This window comes from Neophocaena asiaeorientalis, unplaced genomic scaffold (assembly GCF_003031525.2).
Source record: "Neophocaena asiaeorientalis asiaeorientalis breed wild unplaced genomic scaffold, Neophocaena_asiaeorientalis_V1.1 scaffold116, whole genome shotgun sequence".
Taxonomy (NCBI): Eukaryota; Metazoa; Chordata; class Mammalia; order Artiodactyla; family Phocoenidae; genus Neophocaena; species Neophocaena asiaeorientalis.
The window spans coordinates 12,772,394-12,793,886 of record NW_020174561.1 but is presented as its reverse complement, the minus strand read 5'-3'; the positions used below and the strand labels follow the sequence as shown (position 1 = coordinate 12,793,886).

The 21,493-nt window shown below is 38.9% G+C and overlaps 1 protein-coding gene across 1 annotated transcript in view; it reads right to left on the bottom strand.

The window, feature by feature from the left end:
• Nucleotides 1-21,493, bottom strand: part of DOCK4 (dedicator of cytokinesis 4) — a 474,863-nt gene that overhangs the window by 120,769 nt on the left and 332,601 nt on the right. The window contains exons 18-23 of the mRNA XM_024757836.1: nucleotides 16,157-16,254; nucleotides 15,963-16,046; nucleotides 15,673-15,773; nucleotides 13,528-13,609; nucleotides 12,322-12,492; nucleotides 2,303-2,495 (exon numbers count right to left, since the gene is read on the bottom strand). Of these exons, the coding sequence (XP_024613604.1) occupies nucleotides 2,303-2,495; nucleotides 12,322-12,492; nucleotides 13,528-13,609; nucleotides 15,673-15,773; nucleotides 15,963-16,046; nucleotides 16,157-16,254 (729 nt within the window). The remainder of the gene's footprint in view (nucleotides 1-2,302; nucleotides 2,496-12,321; nucleotides 12,493-13,527; nucleotides 13,610-15,672; nucleotides 15,774-15,962; nucleotides 16,047-16,156; nucleotides 16,255-21,493) is intronic.

Here is a 21,493-nt window from a genome sequence, read left to right as displayed (position 1 = left end):
GAGTCACTAGAAGTACTTTCTAGGTTTGCTAACACTATTGCTGGGTCCCATGTGATTTAAATAGAGGGTAGTTTGAGCCTTGGAAGGCTCTCAGAAATGCCTGCTGTTTTTCTCCATGAAGATGGCCTCCTTCCAGATGCGCTCTGCCATTTATACATGATGACAGTCTATTTTCCTCAGTAGTGAGTCACTAAACAGCAAGCTAATTCTATCTTCCTGGGGCACTGACAGAAGTCGACCCTCTTACTAACATCTGCACATGCTTCTAAGTGTTCCATTGATCGGGAGCTGCTTTGCTTCCCAAAAGTTTATGCTTCCCCATAATTATCCTCCATGGTGACTGTCCCACATATCATTAGAGGCAGGTTCCCCCACCTCCCCCTCCTCCTCCACACCAGTGTCACCATCACTAAATCCCAGCACTGGCTCTGAGCCTCTCCTCCAGATCACAAGCACAGACCCTCCAGGGTCCACACATCCTTGGTCTCTTGAGTCCCTCTATCCTGGCCACCTAAATAATCTCATCACCTCCCACAGAGAGCTGGTATCTTTTCTTCTGGCTTGTAGCAGCTACTTTTTGTTTCTCCTAAGTTCTGATTTCTCTACCACCTCCTGAGCATCAGTAATCAATAAGAAACTGAGCCCACAGACAAAACACATCTCCTAGGGGCAATTAATGAACACATCCCCCCCAAATAATTTCTTTATATTTGAAAACAGTTTTCATTACCTGTGTTGCTCTTTTGGTGTCAAATTTTAACCTAACAAAGAATTATCTGGCCTGTGAGGGAGAAATATGGTAAAAATCATCTATTCTTCTGAGAGAGGAATGAACTCTTCTCAGTTTGGTAAAAAAAAATTGAAAGTCTAGTCAAATTGGGATGTCTGGTCTGGACCTTAACCCCTTCCACTTCACACCACCTTTTCTTAACCCTGGAGGAAGCCCCAACCACTGAAGCAGAACCTCTAGGGCTCTCATGGATAGAGTTTGAAAACTACCATGAGAAACATCTCTTTTCCAGGATGAGATGTGTTTTTATGTGGAAAAATCAGAAGGTTGAACTTTCTTTCATGTTGATTCAAGCATTGTTTACTTCAGAAAAAAAAATCAGAAACATACTAACAGTCTATCAACGGGACAAAAAATAAATTAACCATTATATATATATATACACACACACACACATACACACACTCAGTGGAATACTATACAAGAGTAAAAAAGAACTACAGCTATATCTAATAGCATGGATAAATATAAAAGTGTAATATTAGTCAAAAAGAAGCACTCTACTTAATGACATTCAACATAATGTCATCATATAAAGACTAAAAGATGAAAATATTTTCAAGAGGTTAAAAAAAAATGTTTTTATAGCTACAGAATAAAGGCATAGAAAATAGAAATGGAATCTCTGATAGTGGAAACTTCTATGAAGGGAGCGAATATATACAAGAGGGCCTGAATATTTCTATAATGACAAATCTCTTAAAAGACCTAGAGCAAATATCTGATATTGCTGAGATTTACTCATATTATGCTTTATTCTTCTTTGTATGTTTAAAATGTTTTACAATAAAATAATGTAAAAAAGCTTTATTAAATATATTTTAAACACCATTTCAAAAATACTGCACTACACACACATATCTGCATTCATGTGAAAACATAATTCTCAGAAGAATTTCTAAAAGTTTTTGATTCAGTGATAATGACAGAAACTTCTTAAATTTTAAAATGAGACTGGTATTTTATTATTTTTTTCAGAAAAAAAATCAGAAGAAACAAGAGGCAATGGGATTTAATAATAGATATTATGACAAAATCAATTTAGTAATTACTCACTTGCTATTAGGATAAAATAAAAAATGACAATACACTGAAACTTTCACCCAGTTTCAGAACACAAATTGATGGAAAACTTTTAAGGACAAAAGAGACAAATAAACAAAGATAATAGCAGGTCCCTGTAAGCATCTCTGAAAGAAAAATGTTAAATTTTGTTGAATGTTAAAAAAAAAATCTAGAGCAAGGAAAAAAAGCATGCCCTACACTACAACTTGTTATGAATAGAATTAATAATTTAATCATTAGAGTTTTCATTCTTTCTAGAAATAAAGTTTGAAGAGCCATACTTTTGTATCTGACTATTTAATAAACTTATTCTACCATCCAAATAAATAATGCTTTTGAGAAAGTTTTTAGTTTCTCTTTTTAATTGCTTCTGCTGACCTATAAGGACAAAATGTAAATAATGGCTTTCTAGAGACACTGTTTCATCCAAGAGACCCAGCACCTTACCTGGGTTTGTATACAGCTGGCTTTCCACGGTTTTGCCGATGCACTGCAGTTTAACAGCTTGCAGGGCGTCATCCACGTGCACAATGGTCGGCAGACTGCCCAGGGTGTCCTGTACCAAGTTGGCCACTTCCCGGACATCAAAGAGCTTCAACAGCTCTGAGTACACAGCTGGGAAGGAGCTCAGAAACACAGCCTTAAAGAGATGAAATTTAAATCAATTCCCAGATATGACCTGAGAAATCAGCTATAAAACGTCAGTGAGTTTAAGATCGTGACAAATATTTTTGAATGCTAGAAAAATGAATGTAAAATGTTTCTGGTACTGAAACTAGAAAGACTAAAAAGGTTCAAAGGCAAAATTTAGAAAAGAAAAAAAGTGTACCAAAATAGAGCAACTTTTCAAAATATGCAAAGGTACAACATAGTAAAAACTGGGAAATTCTGTAAAACTACTGACATTAGCAAGATGATGGACAATATGCCCAGAGAATCAGCAGAATGCAGCATGATCAAATGGAAAGAATGCTCAGCTAAGACCTGGATTGTAATTTTATGTTTCATTCTTTTTGGAGAAGCTTTCTGAAGTGCTCATTTAAATCTCATTTACTTTTAAGAAGCCAAACACATTAATTCTCTAACGCACTCAATTTATGATTAAAGAAAAAAACATAGGACATCAGAAGACCTATATTATATGCAGGACTAGTTTGGCTTCTAATAAACTCTGTGACCTTGGACAAATCTTTTTAACCCTGTAGGTTTCAGTCTCATCACCTGCAAAACAACAAGATCATTAGAACAACTCCTTAGGTTTCTTCAAGATATACTGAAAACCCAGAACTGTCTGTATTCTTTATATAAGAAACCTGATAATTATATTCTAAGGGGAAAAAAAAAGATGCTAACATAAAACCCTGAGGAGCATACTTTAAAAACTGGGCTAGGAGAGGACCTTCCACATGGAAGAGGAGTAAGACAAGGAGATCACTTTCCTCCCCACAAACACATGAAAAATACATTTACATGTGGGACAACTCCTAAAGAACACCTACTGAATGCTGGCAGAAGACCTCAGGCTCCCCAAAAGGCAAGAAACTCCCCATGAACCTGGTTGTGTGGCTGACAGGGTCTTGGTGCTCCAGCTGGGTGTCAGGCCTGAGCCTCTGAGGTGGAAGAGCTGAGTTCAGGACATTGGACCACCAGAGATCTCCCAGCCCCACATAATATCAATCAGCAAAAGCACTCCCAGAGATGTCTGTCTCAATGCTAAGACCCAGCTCCACTCAACGACCAGCAAGCTCCACTGCTGGACAGCCCACGCCAAACAACTAGCAAGACAGGAACGCAACACCACCCATTAGCAGAGAGGCTGCCTAAAATCATAAGTTCACAGACACCCCAGAACACATCACCGAATGCGGTCCTGCCCACCAGAAAGACAAGACCCAGCCTCATCCACCAGAACAAAGGCACCAGTCCCTTCTACCAGGAAGCCTACACAACCCATTGAACCAACCTTATCCACTGAGGGCAGACACCAAAAACAATGGGAACTATGAACCTGAAGCCTGCGAAAAGGAGACCCCAAACACAGTAAGTTAAGCAAAATGAGAAGACAGAGAAAACCACAGCAGATGAAGGAGGAAGGTAAAAACCCACCAGACCAAACAAATGAAGAGGAAATAGGCAGTCTACCTAAAAAAGAATTCAGAGTAATGATAGTAAAGATAATCCAGAATCTTGGAAATAGAATGGAGAAAATACAAGAAATGTTTAACAAGGACCTGGAAGAATTAAACAGCAAACAAACAATGATAACAAAGGAAATTAAAAATTCTCTAGAAGGAATCAATAGCAGAAAAACTGAGGAAGAAGAATGGATAAGTGACCTGGAAGATTAAATACTGGGAATAACTACCACAGAGCAGAATAAAGAAAAAAGAATGAAAAGAATTGAGGACAGTCTCAGAGACCTCTGGGACAACATTAAACATACCGACATTCGAATTATAGGGGTCCCAGAAGAAGAAGAGAAAAAGAAAGGGGCTGAGAAAATATTTGAAGAGATTATAGTTGAAAACTTCCCTAATATGGGAAAGGAAATAGTCAATCAAGTCCAGGAAGTACAGAGTCCCATACAGGATAAATCCAAGGAGAAACACACCAGGACACATACTAATCAAACTATCAAAAATTAAATACAAAGAAAAATATTGAAAGCAGCAAGGGAAAAACAACAAATAACACACAAGGGAATCCCCATAATGTTAACAGCTGATCTTTCAGCAGAAACTCTGCATGCCAGAAGGGAGTGGCAGGGCATATTTAAAGTGATGAAAGGGAAAAACCTACAAACAAGATTACTCTACCCAGCAAGGATCTCATTCAGATTCGACAGAGAAATTAAAATCTTTACAGACAGGCAAAAGCTAAGAGAATTCAGCACCACCAAACCAGCTTTACAACAAATGTTAAAGCAACTTCTCTAGGCAGGAAACACAAGAGAAGGAAAAGACCTATAATAACAAACCCAAAACAATTACGAAAATGGTAATAGGAACATACATATCGATAACTACATTAAATGTAAATGGATTAAATGCTCCAACAAAAAGGCATCTACTGGCTGAATGGATACAAAAACAAGACCTGTACATACGCAGTCTATAAGATACCCACTTCAGTCCTAGGGATACATACAGACTGAAAGTGAGGGGATGGAAAAAGATATTCCGTGCAAATGGAAATCAAAAGAAACCTGGAGTAGCAATTCTCATATCAGACAAAATCGACTTTAAAATAGAATCAATCCAAGAAGAAGATATAACAATTGTAAATATTTATGTACCCAACATAGGAGCACCTCAATACATAAGGCAAATGCTAACAGTCATAAAAGGGGAAATCAAAAGTAACACAATAATAGTACAGGACTTTAACACCTCACTTCCACCAATGGACAGATCAACCAAAATGAAAATAAACAAGGAAACACAAGCTTTAAATGATACATTAAACAAGATGGATTTAATTGATATATATAGGACATTCCATCCAAAAACAACAGAATACACTTTCTTCTCAAGTGTTCATGGAACATTCTCCAGGATAGATCATAGCTTGGGTCACAAATCAAGCCTTGGTAAATTTAAGAAAATTGAAATCATATCAAGTATCTTTTCTGATCACAGTGCTATGAGACCAGATATCAATTACAGGAAAAAAAACTGTAGAGGATACAAACAGATGAAGGCTAAACAATACACTACTAAATAACCAAGAGATCACTGAAGAAACAAAAGAAGAAATTTAAAAATACCTAGAAACAAATGACAATGAAAACACAACAGCCCAAAACATATGGGATGCAGCAAAAGCAGTTCTAACAGGGAAGTTTATAGTGATACAATCCTACCTCAAGAAACATCTCAAACAAATAACCTAACCTTACACCTAAAGCAATTAGAAAAAGAAGAACAAAAAAACCCAAAGTTAGCAGAAGGAAAGACATCATAAAGATGAGATCAGAAATAAATGGAAAAGAAATGAAGGAAACATGAGCAAAGATCAATAAAATTAAAGCTGGTTCTTTGAGAAGATAAACGACATTGCTAAACCATTAGTCAGACCCATGAAGAAAAAAGGGAGAAGATTCAAATCAACAAAATTAGAAATGAAAAAGCAGAAGTAACAACTGACACTGCAGAAATACAAAGGATCACGAAAGATTACTACAAGCAACTATATGCCAATAAAATGGACAACCTGGAAGAAATGGACAAATTCTTAGAAAAGCACAACCTTTGGAGACTGAACCAGGAAGAAGTAGAAAATATAAACAGACCAATCACAAGCACTGAAACTGAAACTGTGATTAAAAATCTTCCAACAGGGCTTCCCTGGTGGCGCAGTGGTTGAGAGTCCACCTGCCGATGCAGGAGACACAGGTTCGTGCCCCGGTCCGGGAAGATCCCACATGCTGCAGAGCAGCTGGGTCCGTGAGCCACGGCCGCTGGGCCTGCGCGTCCGGAGCCTGTGCTCCGCAACGGGAGAGGCCACAACAGTGAGAGGCCCGTGTACCGCAAAAAAAAATCTTCCAACAAACAAAAGCCCCGGACCTGATGGATTCACAGGAGAATTCTAATAAACATTTAGAGAAGAGATAAAACCTACCCTTCTCAGACTCTTCCAAAATATAGCAGAGGGAGGAATACTCCCAAACTCATTCCATGAGGCCACCATCACCCTGATACCAAAACCAGACAAAGATGTCACAAAAAAAGAAAACTACAGGCCAATATCATTGATGAACAGAGATGCAAAAATCCTCAACAAAATACTAGCAAACAGAATCCAGCAGCACATTAAAAGAATCATACACCATGATCAAGTGGGGTTTATCCCAGGAATGCAAGGATTCTTCAATATACACAAATCAACCAACATTATACACCCTCTTAAAATGAAGGATAAAAACCATATGATCATCTCAATAGATGCAGAAAAAGCTTTCCACAAAATTCAATACCCATGTATGATAAAAACTCTCCAGAAAGTAGGCATAGAAGGAACTTATCTCAACAAAATAAAGGTCATATATGACAAACCCACAGCCAACATCATTCTCAATGGTAAAAAACTGAAAGCATTTCCACTATCAGGAACAACACAAGGTTGCTGACTCTCACCACTATTATTCAACATAGTTTTGGAAGTTTTAACCACAGCAATCAGAGAAGAAAAGAAATAAAAGGAATCCAAATCGGAAAAGAAGATGTAAAACTGTCACTGTTTGCAGATGACATGATACTATACATAGAGAATCCCAAAGATGCTATCAGAAAACTACTAGAGCTAATCAATGAATTTGGTAAAGTAGGAGGATACAAAATAAATGCACAGCAATCTCTTGCACTCCTATACACTAATGATGAAAAATCTGAAAGAGAAATTAAGGAAACACTCCCATTTACCACTGCAACAAATGAATAAAATACCTAGGATTAAACCTACCTAAGGAGACAAAAGACCTGTATGCAGAAAACTATAAGACACTGATCAAAGAAATTAAAGATGATACAAACAGATGGAGAGATATAACATATTCTTGGATAGGGAGAATAAACACTGTGAAAATGACTATACTACCCAAAGCAATCTACAGATTCAATGTAAGCCTGTCAAACTACCAATGACATTTTTCACAGAACTAGAACAAAAAACTTCACAATTTGTATGGAAACACAAAAGACCCCAAATAGCCAAAGTGATCTTGAGAAAGAAAAATGGAGCTGGAGGAATCAGGATCCCTGACTTCAGACTATACTCCAAAGCTACAGTAATCAAGACATATAGTAGTTGCACAAAAACAGCAATATAGATCAATGGAACAAGATAGAAAGACCAGAGATAAACCCACGCACATATAGTCACCTTATCTTTGATAAAGGAAGCAAGAATATACAATGGAGAAAAGATAGCCTCTTCAATAAGTGGTGTTGGGAAAACTGGACAGCTACATGTAAAAGAATGACATTAGAACACTCCCTAACACCATACACAATAATAAACTCAAAATGGATTAAAGACCTAAATGTAAGGTCAGACACTATATATAAAATTCTTAGAGGAAAATATAGGCAGAACACTCTATGACATATATCACAGCAAGATCCTTTTTGGCCCACCTCCTAGAGAAATGGAAATAAAAACAAAAATAAACAAATGGGACCTACTGAAAGTTAAAAGCTTTTGCACAGCAATGGAAATCATAAACAAGACGAAAAGGCCACCCTTAGAATGGGAGAAAATATTTGCAAACGAGGCAGTAGAAACTAGGGGCAGGACAGGAATAAAGATGCAGATGTAGAGAATGGACTTGTGGACACAGGGAGAGGGAAGGGTAAGCTGGGATGAAGTGAGAGAGTGGCATGGACATATATACACTACCAAATGTAAAATAGATAGCTAATGGGAAGCAGCCACATAGCACAGGGAGATCAGCCTGGTGCTTTGTGACCACCTAGAGGGGTGGGATAGGGAGGGTGGGAGGGAGATGAAAGAGGGCGGGGATACGGGGATATATGTATACATATAGCTGATTTACTTTGTTATACAGCAGCAACTCACACAACAATGTAAAGCAATTATACTCCAGTAAAGATGTTAAAAAGATAAAGAATACAAAATAAAATACACTTAGCCCCACTTTATATCACAAATATTTAAAAAATATTGAATAATCAATTTTTAAACAAATTCATTGCATTTGTGATGTACCAGGAATTCAGAATAGTCAAATAAAGCAATGATTAAGTCTCCGAAAAAAAAATTAAAAAAAAAAACAAAACTGGGCTAGGATTGTACATCGAAACAAACTCAGCCTTTTAAAATTCCACAAAAGGAGGGCAGTGGAAGGAAAAGTCGATCAGCCTCAAACACCTGGTGAAGGAAGAGGCACTTTTTGTAATATGAGATTCAAGGGCTGGTGGGTTTACCATTGAGATCTGACACCAGGAGAAGGTAGCTCAAGTCTACAAGTGCTGATGATTCAAACACAGAATTAAATTCAAAGTCATGGAGTTTGGTATTTACCTGTATAGCAGCAGCAGAAATTGTAGAAGAGCCAAGACCTGTTTTTGATGCCAGAACCATCAGAATGCTTAAGGTGCTGGGGTCAAGAGCTATGTTTTCCCCTTGACTCTTAAAATTTATAGATTTTCTTGAATGTACTTAAAATTAATAACCTGATATTCCCTGGTAAAGACTATATTTATATAGCCTTCATTTCACTCTGCAAAGAGCTGAGTCATACAGATGAAATGTAAAAAAAATTAAAATAAAATGAGCCCAGCTTTCTGGTCACTAAAGTCACCTAAGTTGACTTTCCTCAGGAATCCCTTAATTTATCCATCAATTCTTTATTTATACCTCTTTATTTCAAAAAGGTATTTGAATGTGCTTGCAGTGTAAGATACAATTATTAAAAAGGATAAAGGAACAAGGACGTTGTGATGAGGGCAGAAAGACAGCTGTAATAGCTATCTAAGCTAAAGATTTTTACTGAAAATAAAAATAAAAACATGATTTTGTTTTGACCTTCTTGGTAGCCAAGGCAAATAGAGAAAGATAATTAATAGGAACTTGGGGCAGGGTCTTGGGCCTCAACTCCTTCTGCCATTCCTCTTTTCTTGGGGTTTCCAAGGTAGAGACCTGTCCTTGGAATGGGAAAACAAGATCCACTGTATATAGCTGACTAAGCCTTCAGTCCTGCCCAGGGCAGGGCTCCTAAGGACAGAGTCATTAACAGGCTGGGCTTAGGCCAGGAGTACTAAATGAAAGTCCTAGTACCAGGATGGCCAGATCTACAGAGCAGCCATCCATTGATCCAACCTGAAGGATTGCTGGGACGGCTATTCTACCTCCAGGAGACGGAATTTGCTCTGAGTTGTAGCTCACATGGAAAAAATGCAAAATGGAGCAAGGATACTGGGTTTTTGTCTTTCAGGCAAGAATCTTTAAGGACCAGTGGGTAACCCTGGCTCTGGACACGGTAGGCAGAGTTCTAAGATGATCTCCATGAACTTTGTCCTCTGATGCTGTTCCCATGCAGAAGTTTTCTCTGGCTCATGGTGGGGGAACTCAGAGATTTGAAGCATGAGAAGGATTTGACAAACTGTGCCTGGCTTCGAGGAGGGAGGGGCCACACACCAAGGAATGCAAGTGGCCTCTAGGAACTGAGAGCACCCAGATCCTCCTCCCACCCCTGTGTGACAGCCAGCATGGAAATGGGAATCTCACTCACAAGGAAACTGATGCCTGTCAAAAGCCTGAAAGATCTAGAAAGTGAATTCCTCCCCAGAGCCTCCAGATAAGCCATCAAAGCCAATACCTTGATTTTGGCTGTAGGACCAAGACCTGACCAAGCCTTCCAACCTACAGAACTTGAGCTAATAAATGGGTGTTATCTAAAGCCACGGTGGTCATTTGTTATGCAGCAACAGAAACCTAACTGTTGGATCAATCAGATTAGTGACACTTTCCTTCTTGGAAGAGAGAGCTAAGAAAGTGTGGGGTCAAAGGGGGACTTGGAATGGGAAGAAGTGTTTAGCATTCTCCCAAAACATAAAGGAACAAAGTCCTCATTGCTTAATGAAGAAAACTAACTGCTTCATTATTTTGTATAAATTTTCTCTTAGCATTAAACTAAATAAAATTATCATTTCAAAATTTTCAAGTATAGGATACTGCATAAAATAATAGGGAACGACTTCAGTAGAGTTTATGAAGATATTTAGAAACTATTATACATTTTATATATCATCTCTTGATAAAAAGCTAAGGGCCAAAAAAGAAGAATCAAATATGATTCTTTGAAGGTGCTAAAGTTGTTTTACTATCTTGATGGAGGGATAGAACTTAGAGAATCAAGAGCAGTTGGAGTTCAGTATGTTAAACAAAGAAAAGGAGGCTGCTCTATATTGTGGTTGTACCTCAGCAGCCGAAATCATCTCAGGGTAACTGCTAGGGTTCGGTGGAAACACAACTAAGGTAAAATAATATTTCTCCAACTTTAAAGAAGAGAAAAATCTCTTGAGTCCCTACAAAGGCATCTCATTAAGAAACCATGACTTAAAGTTACTCTTAAGAGTAAGAGAATATTTTTCAGTTATGGATTAAGTAAGTTTTATCCCTGTAACTGATAAAGGCTTGTTTTGTTTTGTTTTGTTTCAGAAAAATCTCAAAATGAAAACTCAACTTTTCAATAGCTTTTGTAAAAGTAGTGAACTTCTGAGAACTTTCATCTAAAGGGATATATGTTAACCTGTTACAGTATCCTTTTCAAATATCAATGGCTGATAGGTAGGGTCTGGTTAGTGGGCAACTTGACACTGAGGCTTCTGGCAAGTTTCCTAATGTGCAGTGATTGTACCGTTGACAAGAGAAGCCAAAATGACATTAAAAGAGCCTGTATCCTTAACCAGATGGAAGATGAGTCCACCTCTGCAAAGAAGAAAGTAACAAGAATAGCCCCCAAACAGTCAGAAAAACATGGCTCTATTATTGGGGGGGGGTTGGTACATTTCTAGTGTTTTGCCATTACATATAACGCCTTCCAAATGTCAAATGACACCAAATTACAACAATATTCTTAGGGATCTAGTTTTGTCTCCTAATCTCCCATTTTATTTCCCAACTCTCAGTGATTATAAGTCTCAAGTCTCCAGGGGATGGTAGTAAAGAGGTTGCTTCTCCATCTGACAAGTTATTAAACCAAGTTATTAGAATTAAACATGTACAATAAGGATTAAGAAAGTGTAGAGAAAGATATTCAGAATTATATCTCGGCACATGTTCAAGGCCACGCTATTTGGAAAGTGTATAGATCCTGTTCTTAAACAAAACATGGGCAGCTACTCCTGGTCATAGAATTTGGCAGCAACCGCTCAGCACTGGTCATAGCAGATCAGTTCCAGGACGATTAGCGTCAAGTTAAATAAGACAAAACAACACGCAATCTAGCTGAGACCAATATAATGAGTCTCAAGTCCACAGATTAAAATGCGGCACAAGGGAGTTCTCTGGTGGTCCAGGGGTTAGGACTTGGCGCTCTCACTGCGGGGGCTCGGGTTCCACCCCTGGTCGGGGAACTAAAAAAAGAAGCAGCACAAGGCCTGGGGAAAACAACTGCAGCAGATTGGCTAGAGCGAAATTCCTTCTCCTTGGCTGATGCTGACAGGGTGTCTCTATCAGTATGTGTTCTAGAAACTGGAATGGAGGCTGGTGCAAACCAACAGGCTCTCCATTCAGAGCGAAAACAGTCCGAGGAAAGACAACCTAACTTCTGCTCTGCTGGTGTTCGGAAGCTGAGGGACTTTTTAAAAGTCTCAGTTAAGCTACAAATGTAAGTTGGAGCTACAGGTTGCTGATGGAGAAAATATTCACTTATGCGGTTGTGTAAAAATAAATAAATTGGACTCATTTTTCCTCTATTCAGCAGAGATGAAAAAAAAAATTACCTGTGATTGAGATAATGCTCCAGACCCTTTGCTTTCTTGTGATAGAAAAAAACGGACTGACATGAGGAGCTCCTGAATGCAGCGGCGAAATTCTTCCTCATTCTGTCCGCCGGTGGCAAGGGAAAACAGCCTTCGAGACTGAACGATATACTTAAAAATATATTCTTGGGCCTTAAAACAAAAGCTTTAAAACATTAGTTTCAAAGGAAACCAAAGGTATTTATTTGACAATAACACAGCACAAAAACCATAGCACAACATTAGACTTTTAAAATATTGACTTAAATACTAAGGCCCCGTGAGATTTTTGAACAGTATTTACTTGTAGGGAAAGAGCCATTTTTCTCTGATGCCTAATGAGAGAAAACGTATAGATAATTTTTAAATTCTATGTAATTCTTGAGAGGTATGAACATTAAATGTTTCTGATCCTCAGAGGATTTTTTAAATTTAATCAACAAATCTGTTTTTCAAAAATTATTTTGCTTTGCTGGTAGGTACTCTTGCCACTTGCATTTTACCTTCAATTGGTCCAAAATGACAAATTTATAATGAGTAAAGTGCTTGTTTTTTAAAATGTACACCTGTTTACTTTTATCTACTGACATCAAATAGGGTATACTCAATTACAGAAATCAAAAGACTGCCAGAGCTGTTATGGACAATCCTTTTAAGAATCTATATTCTTTCCAAACATGTTTGCAGGTAAGGTATCAACATCTCCATATATACTGAGCACATAGGGCCCAGAGATATGGGCAGTGTTAAACCATGATAGCCAGTAAAACCTCAGGTTTCCTCACTGTGATCCCTGCTAAGCCATCCAATTATCCTCTCTTAAGACGAATGGCCCTCAGATGGTCTCTGTCAGGGTGGTGGAAGCAAGAGCCAGGAACTTCTAAGCTTAACTGCCCATCTGCAGTCTTCTTTTCAACCCTTCCTCCTGCCAATCCTAGACTTCAAGTGTTCAGAGCCCAGAGGAGTAAGGATTCAATGCCAGGCAGGTTCCAGTGGGCAAGCTTGGCAAAGTCCCTTTCAAATTTCATCAGCTCTGGAGTAGCCATAAACTGATTAAGATCCTTGAATTGGAATGTCAGTAATACATCATCACCAGTTACTGTCTGTGTAGAGGAAACCAATTCGTTTAGGCATCACCACACAACAGCACTGTTAGACGGTGATCTGTTTTTGACAGCGTGTCGTTACCTTCAACACCTCCTGGATGTGCTCTTGTCTCTCCGCTTCTGTGATCCTGTCCACATACCACTTGAGCACTTTGATGAGATCTCTAAAATACAAGGAGACGTGCAGAAGGTAGAATTGCTCTCATTCTCAATTAAATGCCAACAAATCAAATGCTTATGTTTATCATGAGGAGGCTTCATTTCCCAACAGTTCTCACATTTTTCTGTCAAACTGCCATAACATAATAATTTTACAAAGTCTGCCTATCAACATCACTACCCCTTTTTTGAAGCTGAAGAGAGAAACAACACTTCCTCCCAGCGAGATTCCTTTCAATCTGGACATATTCCATCGGCCCTGCTGTTTCTGGCAGTGCTTCCAATGGGTGAACACAAATATCTGAGAAAAGGACTCTGGCCAAGGGAGTGCCTGAATATGACTGTCATGGTCAATCTTGGACAACTGCTAATTGGGATTTCCTCCCCAGCGACTACATAAACAGTGGGATGAAATATTCGGCTGGAGGCAAAAGGGGGTGTGGGGAGGGATGAAGGTAATACCTCCCCATTTCAAAGCACACCCCCATGGAGTTATCAAGCCAATTCTCTGACCTGTGGGAAGAATGAGGCTTACTGTCAAAGTATGCCTTAGTAATTTCCAGAAAACCCAAGTCTCATTGTTTTAAGAAACAAAAATTGAATTAACCTCCACCCCCCCAAATTTTCAAGATTGCAGTTGTGTGACCGTTAACACTGGTCAGTTCTTGGTTTCTAGGAAACAGAGCAGTTTTTAAAAATGCTCCTCTTTTCTGTTAGGAGAGAATCCATGGATGTGCCAGTAGGTAGATGCTGCTGGGAGTGCTATTTTGAAGATGATCTGTCGGTGAGTTTCTGGCCACCCACAGCTCAAGACAACTCCACAGGCCTTATTAGGACTTATTAGCTGCCTTCCTGGCCAACCTGAAATTTAGAAATTACACTCTCTTTCTCTACCTTCCAATGATAGTCTCAGTTGGAGGTGGTGACCACTCACACCAGAGCCCAAATTGTTAGGCCAAGGGGCAAAGTCGGGCCAACATTTCAAAACTATCCCTGTTGTTACATTTCACCCTCTCATGTTGGCAGAGGGTCAAGTCTTGCAAAAATGATTCCATTCATTTAAACGCCAGAGGCGTAAATCTTACCAGGCCATGGTGGGGAATACCCAAAGGAATGGGATCAAACGCTTAACTGATTACCTACTATCTTTTATACAATATATAGATGGGGAAACCCTGATTCCATGCTCTTTAAACACACCTCTGGGAATAGATGATTGTGCATGTACATACCTATAGGTGCTTAAAGTATAAGGTAAAAACTTTGGCAGAATAGCAATGACAAGAGTGTAATGGGGAGATAGAACTTTGGGGTACATTTCAGGGCTGTATTTAAGCAAGGCCCCAAACCAGGAAGATGTCATGATAGGACAGAAAGAGGGACGTTGTCACCTTCTGGCAACTATCACCTGGGCTACGTGGAGGCAGGAACCAGCTAAAGCATGTCATTATTCATTCACTTTTAGCCTTGCTTGCATTATCTGAGCTGACAGGAACGGACCAGCAGTTAAAATGGCAGCTGGTAACAAAGGGTAGAGTCCAATGACTGAACTGCTTGCAGCCAGGGACCAGGTCTTCATATGATCAGCACAAAGCATAGTGCCTGGTATGCAGTAGGCACTCAGTAAATATTAACAGATGAATGAACAAATGACTTTAAAATGGTATGATGGCAAAGATTCTTTTCCCATCATATTTCTTTCTTAAAGACATCTAGAATCATCAAGGAGTGTGGTGATTAAATGGGGCTCTTGACAGCCAAAGTGAAATGACCAGATATTTTAGACTAAAGAATATCAAGTGAAACAGAGACAAGAAGAAAATACCTTATACTTTAGGTTTCAGGGATAGAATTCAGGAAGTTCCTTTTTTCCCCCTTTTAATCAAAATTAGTTCCAGCCATTAAAAGAAGGTGTGTGAGAAAGGAGGAAACTGTCGCAAGAGACACTTCAGTGGCTGTGCTTCACTTCTTCCTACACTCCCTTTAAAATTTTCCTGTATAGTTGGTTCTGCTTTAAAAAGCTCAAAAGAAACTGCTTCTACACCAATTACAAGATAAAGGGCCTTACCTGTATGCAAGTGCCCCAGCAAAATGACTCTCAATATAAGTGTCCATTACAGGTTTAAAATGATGAAATTTGCTATCTTGCAGCAAATTTATTATGTGAACCTAAAAAAAAAAAAAAAAAAAAAAAAAAAAAAGGAGCTTTATAAAACTGAACACAAACCAAGATTTTTTTTTTGGTAGAGGGGAGGGGGAAGGTTTCTTTTCAAGTAAGCTCATGCTATTATGTGCACATTTATAAACAGCTTTAGGAAAGCCAAAATTAAGATATAATTAAAGTGAATTTAAACTCACCAAAGAATCAAACACTTTAGACCCATATTTTTGGGAATTTTCATCTAAAATTCCAAACAAGGTATCCAGTGTATCTTGCAGAAACTGTTGGATAAAGAAGTAAAAGCATAAATAAAATATCCGCTGTCCTTCCCCTCTAAATATTCTTTATCCCACGAATTTCCAAGAGAGGGATAACAAAATAGCATATATACCTTTACTATCTCTGAGCCATCTATTTCCTTTAATTTAGAAAGACAGCCTGTGATCTTGTCTGGGTGGGTTCTCCATTTCAAAAGATCAAGCATATCACCTTTCCAAACAGAAAAGGAAAATTAGTTGCCTTGATAGAGAACACGAAAGTGTTCTACTGTAAACACTGAATTCTTACACACATTGCCTCTTGGTCACCCAAGTTGCAGGCTCCCAGGTCCTCCCACTAGGCCTCTGAATGGCATTTATTACAGTGTATTCTAATTATTTCTCCCTTCCCAATGCCCTTGACTTACAAACTCCTACTTATCCTTCAGTTCTCAGGCTAGCTATCTGTCTTTGCCCCCACTAGACTGTAAATTCCAGCAGAACAAGAGAGTGTGCGAGTTTGGCCCTAACACAGTGCCAGCATCTGGAACAGGGCAGGCACATAGCAGGCACTTGGTAAATACTGGCTGAATGATTTTCTGCCTCCTCCCATTAAAGTGGGAGATTCTTGAGGGCTGGGAACCCACTTTATTCATATTTGTGCCCCCAGCATATAGCACTCTGCCTAGCAACAAATTCCACTCGGCAATGAAGGTCTTCTTGACAATGTGGCCCAAACCTGGCATGACTAGAAGGTCCCTGCACCGTGATGACAAAGCCAGTCAATTGTCAGACCATCTAGTGAGCCTTTGGACCTGAGAGGGCCAGTTCCTGGACTCCATGATCATCTTCCATCCTAGACTCTGGCCCAGCTCTTCAATTTCCTCCTTTCCCTGAACTGATAACATGTGGGTCCTGAGTCTAGCAGGGCCCTCAGGGAACCTCTTCACCTCGTGAGGGAATAAAGCCTTCCCTCATCATTCCTGGGCAGAAGGTCCTGAACACTGTGTCCAGCTTCACTGGTCTCCAAAGGGATCAGGGAGACGGTGGTGTTTGGAGGCCAATGAAAGCAGTGAGAACTGACAAGGCACGTGTGAGCAGGATGTGCCGCGGGCAGGGGAACCTGGCAGGGCTGGTCTCCTGGTGCTCAGTGGGGCTGAGAGACTAGAACGGCCAAGAGAGAAGCCAGGAGGGGTTTTCTACTTCAAAGCACTTGTTTCAAGAAAAACCCAAATGGGACTTGCTGAGAGACAGAAAGACCGATGTGGAAACAAGAAACAAACCAAACAAACACAATCCAAGAGATCAAGGAAGAGCAGTTATGATGAGAAAGAAAATATGATGTAGTGAATAAAGATGCGAAAAAAGCATAAGAATCTCAAGAGGAAATAGAAGCAACCTCTACCAAAGTCAGATTCAAAAGAAAAACTTTACAAACAACTTAAAAGAAAGAAATATGGTACTAAATGAGAATATTTGCCTATAACAAATAGGGGTAAGAGGAGGAGGAGGATTCAGAACTAGAAAAATGAGGGAATTTTTTTCAATACTGACAGTGAAAAAGAGATTTATGACTATTTTCATAACAGAAAATCCTAAAAATGTTAAATACTCATGTCTAACTCAGACACCCTGGAGATATGATTGAAACCTTTTAAAAAATGATTGGTCAGAGCTTCCCTGGTGGCGCAGTGGTTGAGAGTCCGCCTGCCGATGCAGGGCACACGGGTTCGTTCCCCGGTCCGGGAAGACCCCACATGCCGCGGAGTGGCTAGGTTTGTGAGCCATGGCCGCTGAGCCTGCGCGTCCGGAGCCTGTGCTCCGCAACGGGAGAGGCCACAGCAGTGAAAGGCCCGCGTACCGCAAAAACAAAAACAAAACAAAGATCTGTTGTGTGAGGAAACATTTTTTTTTTCCCTTAGCAAAATGTCATTGTTACAGAATTAAAATAAAAAATTTAAATACTTAAAAAAAAATTCATGTATGCCAAGAACTCAGAACCAAGTCAAAATTGTCATCTCTTGGGCCTCTATTTTAGCCATTTGAAGATACATTAGTTGCAAATTTGGAGCTAGGACCTACTTCTGAAAAATGTGAATTTTATAAATTCCATTCAATTATCATTTACGTGTATACTGACTGTATGACTAATCTACCAAGAGCTATAAAATAGGTAGATGGCATGATCCCTACTTTTGTTTTTTTTTAATCACAATCTCAGGAAGAGACTGACTAAACCACCCATCACTGGGGGTAGGAAAGGGACGTAGGGAGTCAGTACCTGCACAAATGTTAGACTTAATTTAAGCACTGTTTTTATTTTCTCATAACTTTTTAAACAGTTGTGTTTAACAGTCCAAGGAAGCTGACAAACAAGTAAAGTAATTCCTTTTCTGATCCCCACTTTTAAGAAGCTTAAAATATCTACTTGATTTGGCAATCACAGACGTCTAGCTGAGCGCTCTGGCCTCGGTATGCGCTATCTAAGAATGACATTGGAACACAGAGAGTGTGCAGACACACTTTAGAAACCCTGAAACGCAAATCTGCTCTAGGAAACTGTTCCTAGAGACCACATCACTTACTAAATGCCCAATTGTAATGGTAATGGGATCTGTAAACTTTCCAAGTCAAGTAAAATGAATACAAAGCAATTTAATTCCAATTTGGAACTGGATTACTTCTACACAGAGACATGTGTCTAGCATGTAAACTTCAGAAAGCTCAACTAACTTCCTTCCTCCTTCCCATGTCTGAAAAACACTATTCATTTCCTGCTTCATTTTGAGCTGTCTTACACTGACAAGGTTAATCAATGTCAAAATGATAATTAAGCACTTAGTAGTCTTCAACAATGAGTCAAGCATTGCCTTCCATATAGTGAGATGTTTAATATAATGGTTTCATGAATAGTTTATTTACCTGAAAATGTTCTCTGCTTTTACAAAGTAGCAGCTTCTAATTATCAGGATTTTGTTCCCTCTGTCTTATGTTCACAATTCTAATATCCTAAACCCTAGAACTAGAAAAAGTGAAGGATGCAGGGCCTAATATTTTGACGGCGGATAATCTATTGTTAGATTTGTGTCATTGGCAGAATAATGGTCCCCAAAGGTGTCCGTATTCTAATCCCTGGAACCTGTGAATATGTTTATCTTGGCATGGCAAAAGAGATTTTACAGGTGTGATTAAGTTAAAGATCTTTTTTTTTTTTTCCCGGTACGTGGGCCTCTCACTGTTGCGGCCTCTCCCGTTGTGGAGCACAGGCTCCGGCTGTGCAGGCTCAGTGGCCATGGCTCACGAACCTAGCCGCTCTGCAGCATGTGGGATCTTCCCAGACCGGGGCACAAACCTGTGTCCCCTGCATTGGCAGGTGGACTCTCAACCACTGCGCCACCAGGGAAGCCCAAAGATCTTTAGGAATCACAGGGGTTCCTAAAAGATGGAAGACGGTTAGAGTCAGAGAGATTTGAAGATGCTATGCTGCTGGTTTTGAAGATGGAGAAAGGGGCCAGGAGCCAAGGAATACAGGTGGTTCCTAGAAACTAGAAAAGGTAAGTAAAAGGATTCTCTCCAAGAGATTTCAGAGGGAATGTGGCCCTGCCGACACCTTGATTTAGGCCCCATGAAACTGACTGCAGACTTTTGACCTCCAAAATTGTAAGATAATAAATTATTGTTGCTTTAAGCCAATAAGTTTACAGTAATCGCTACAGCAGCAACAGATAACTAATACAAGCTGAAATAGTCTAATGGAGACAATCAATTAAATGTGAACTTAGACTCTATAACAGACACACAACTAATCCACATGGGATGAATAAAAATTCCACCGAAGGGAGTCACTAACATGTTGATTTTATTATCTTCATAACCTCCATGGGGTTAGACTGTTCCCACAAAAAATGCCTGAGGTAAATGCTTTATAGTCATTATAGAGATCTGTCAATGAAGGTTTTATTTAAGTAAAATCATTAACCACTGAATACTGATAAAGTCTGGTATAATGACATAACTTGGCAACAGCTACTTTCAATCAGATTTACTAAAAATGAATTACGTAGTTGATTTTTAAAAATATTTCCCAAAAATAATTTTGGAAGGGGAGAAACAAAAGCCAAGATAAACGTGAAAGAATCATTTGCCATTTGCCAACTTCTACATAAATACTGTAGCAATGCATGGCAAATAGAGCGGTATCTTAAAAGTGGTCATTGTAACAATGCCACAGTTTGCTTCTTTTCTCTTTCCATGTTCTAAGAAAAGAAATATATTTCTTACTATGTGACACAGAAGAAAGAATTAATAACACTTACAAAAGCATAGGAGCATTTTCTGACTCACAACACAGGGCCCTGACTTAGGATGGTTTGACTTAAGATTTTTTGACTTTACATGCGTGTGAAAGTGATATGAAATCATTTAGAAACCATACTTCGAATTCTGAGTTTTGCTCTTTTCCTGGGTTAGCCACATGCTAACACAGGTACAATACCCTCTTGCGATGCTGGGCACTGAGCCCCAGCTCCCAGACAGCCATGTGATCTCGAAGGTAAACAACCAACACCAGTTACAACCATTCTGTACCTATACAACCATTCTGTTTCTCACTTTCAGTACAGTATCCAATAAATTACATGAGATATCCAACACTATTATAAACTAGGCTTTGTGTTAGATAATTTTGCCCAGTTGTAAGCTAATGTAAGTGTTCTGGGCATGTTTAATGTAGGCTAGGCTAAGCTATGATGTTTTGTAGGTTAGGTGTAATAAATGCGTATTCTACTTACCTTATTCAAGTTACCATGGGTTTATCGGGATGTAACCCAATCCTAAGTCAAGGAAGAGCTGTGCCTTATTATGAAGTGATTCTCTTCAACATAATGAATCTGATTTTATTAATATGGCATTCAGGATGCTTTCCAGAAGGCTTACATGGCAACCATGAAGAACTCAAAAATGTTTAATTTGCTTCCTTCATTATAGACAATTTTTTCACGACAGTTTGCCAAGGAGAAGAGCTTGCTTTATTAATCATAACTTGCTAAACAATCACTGACATAAAAAGTAATGCTAGAACAGAAAAGCAATATCCATCTACTTAAACAAAAAACAGCCTTCACTCTAAAGTCTGCAATTAGCACTGTCTATGGAGCTATAAAGCAAGAGAAATTAAGGTGGTGGTAATCCTGGTCTTTTTTTTTTTTTTTTTTTTTTTAAAGCAGCTGGGTTTGACGGTTTATTTTGAAGAGTTGTGTACTTGGGTTCCAATACTGGGATAATTCTATAGTCCTTAAACTACATGCATTTAAGAGATCATTGGGTCACAATTGTTTTCATATTATTGGAAATCACAAACAGAAAGATCAACATTTTTTTCTAGTGCAAAGTTATTATACATAACATTGATGTTTATTGAATATCCTATCAAAATTCACATGACTACTTAAATACAAGGGCTTTCAAATAAA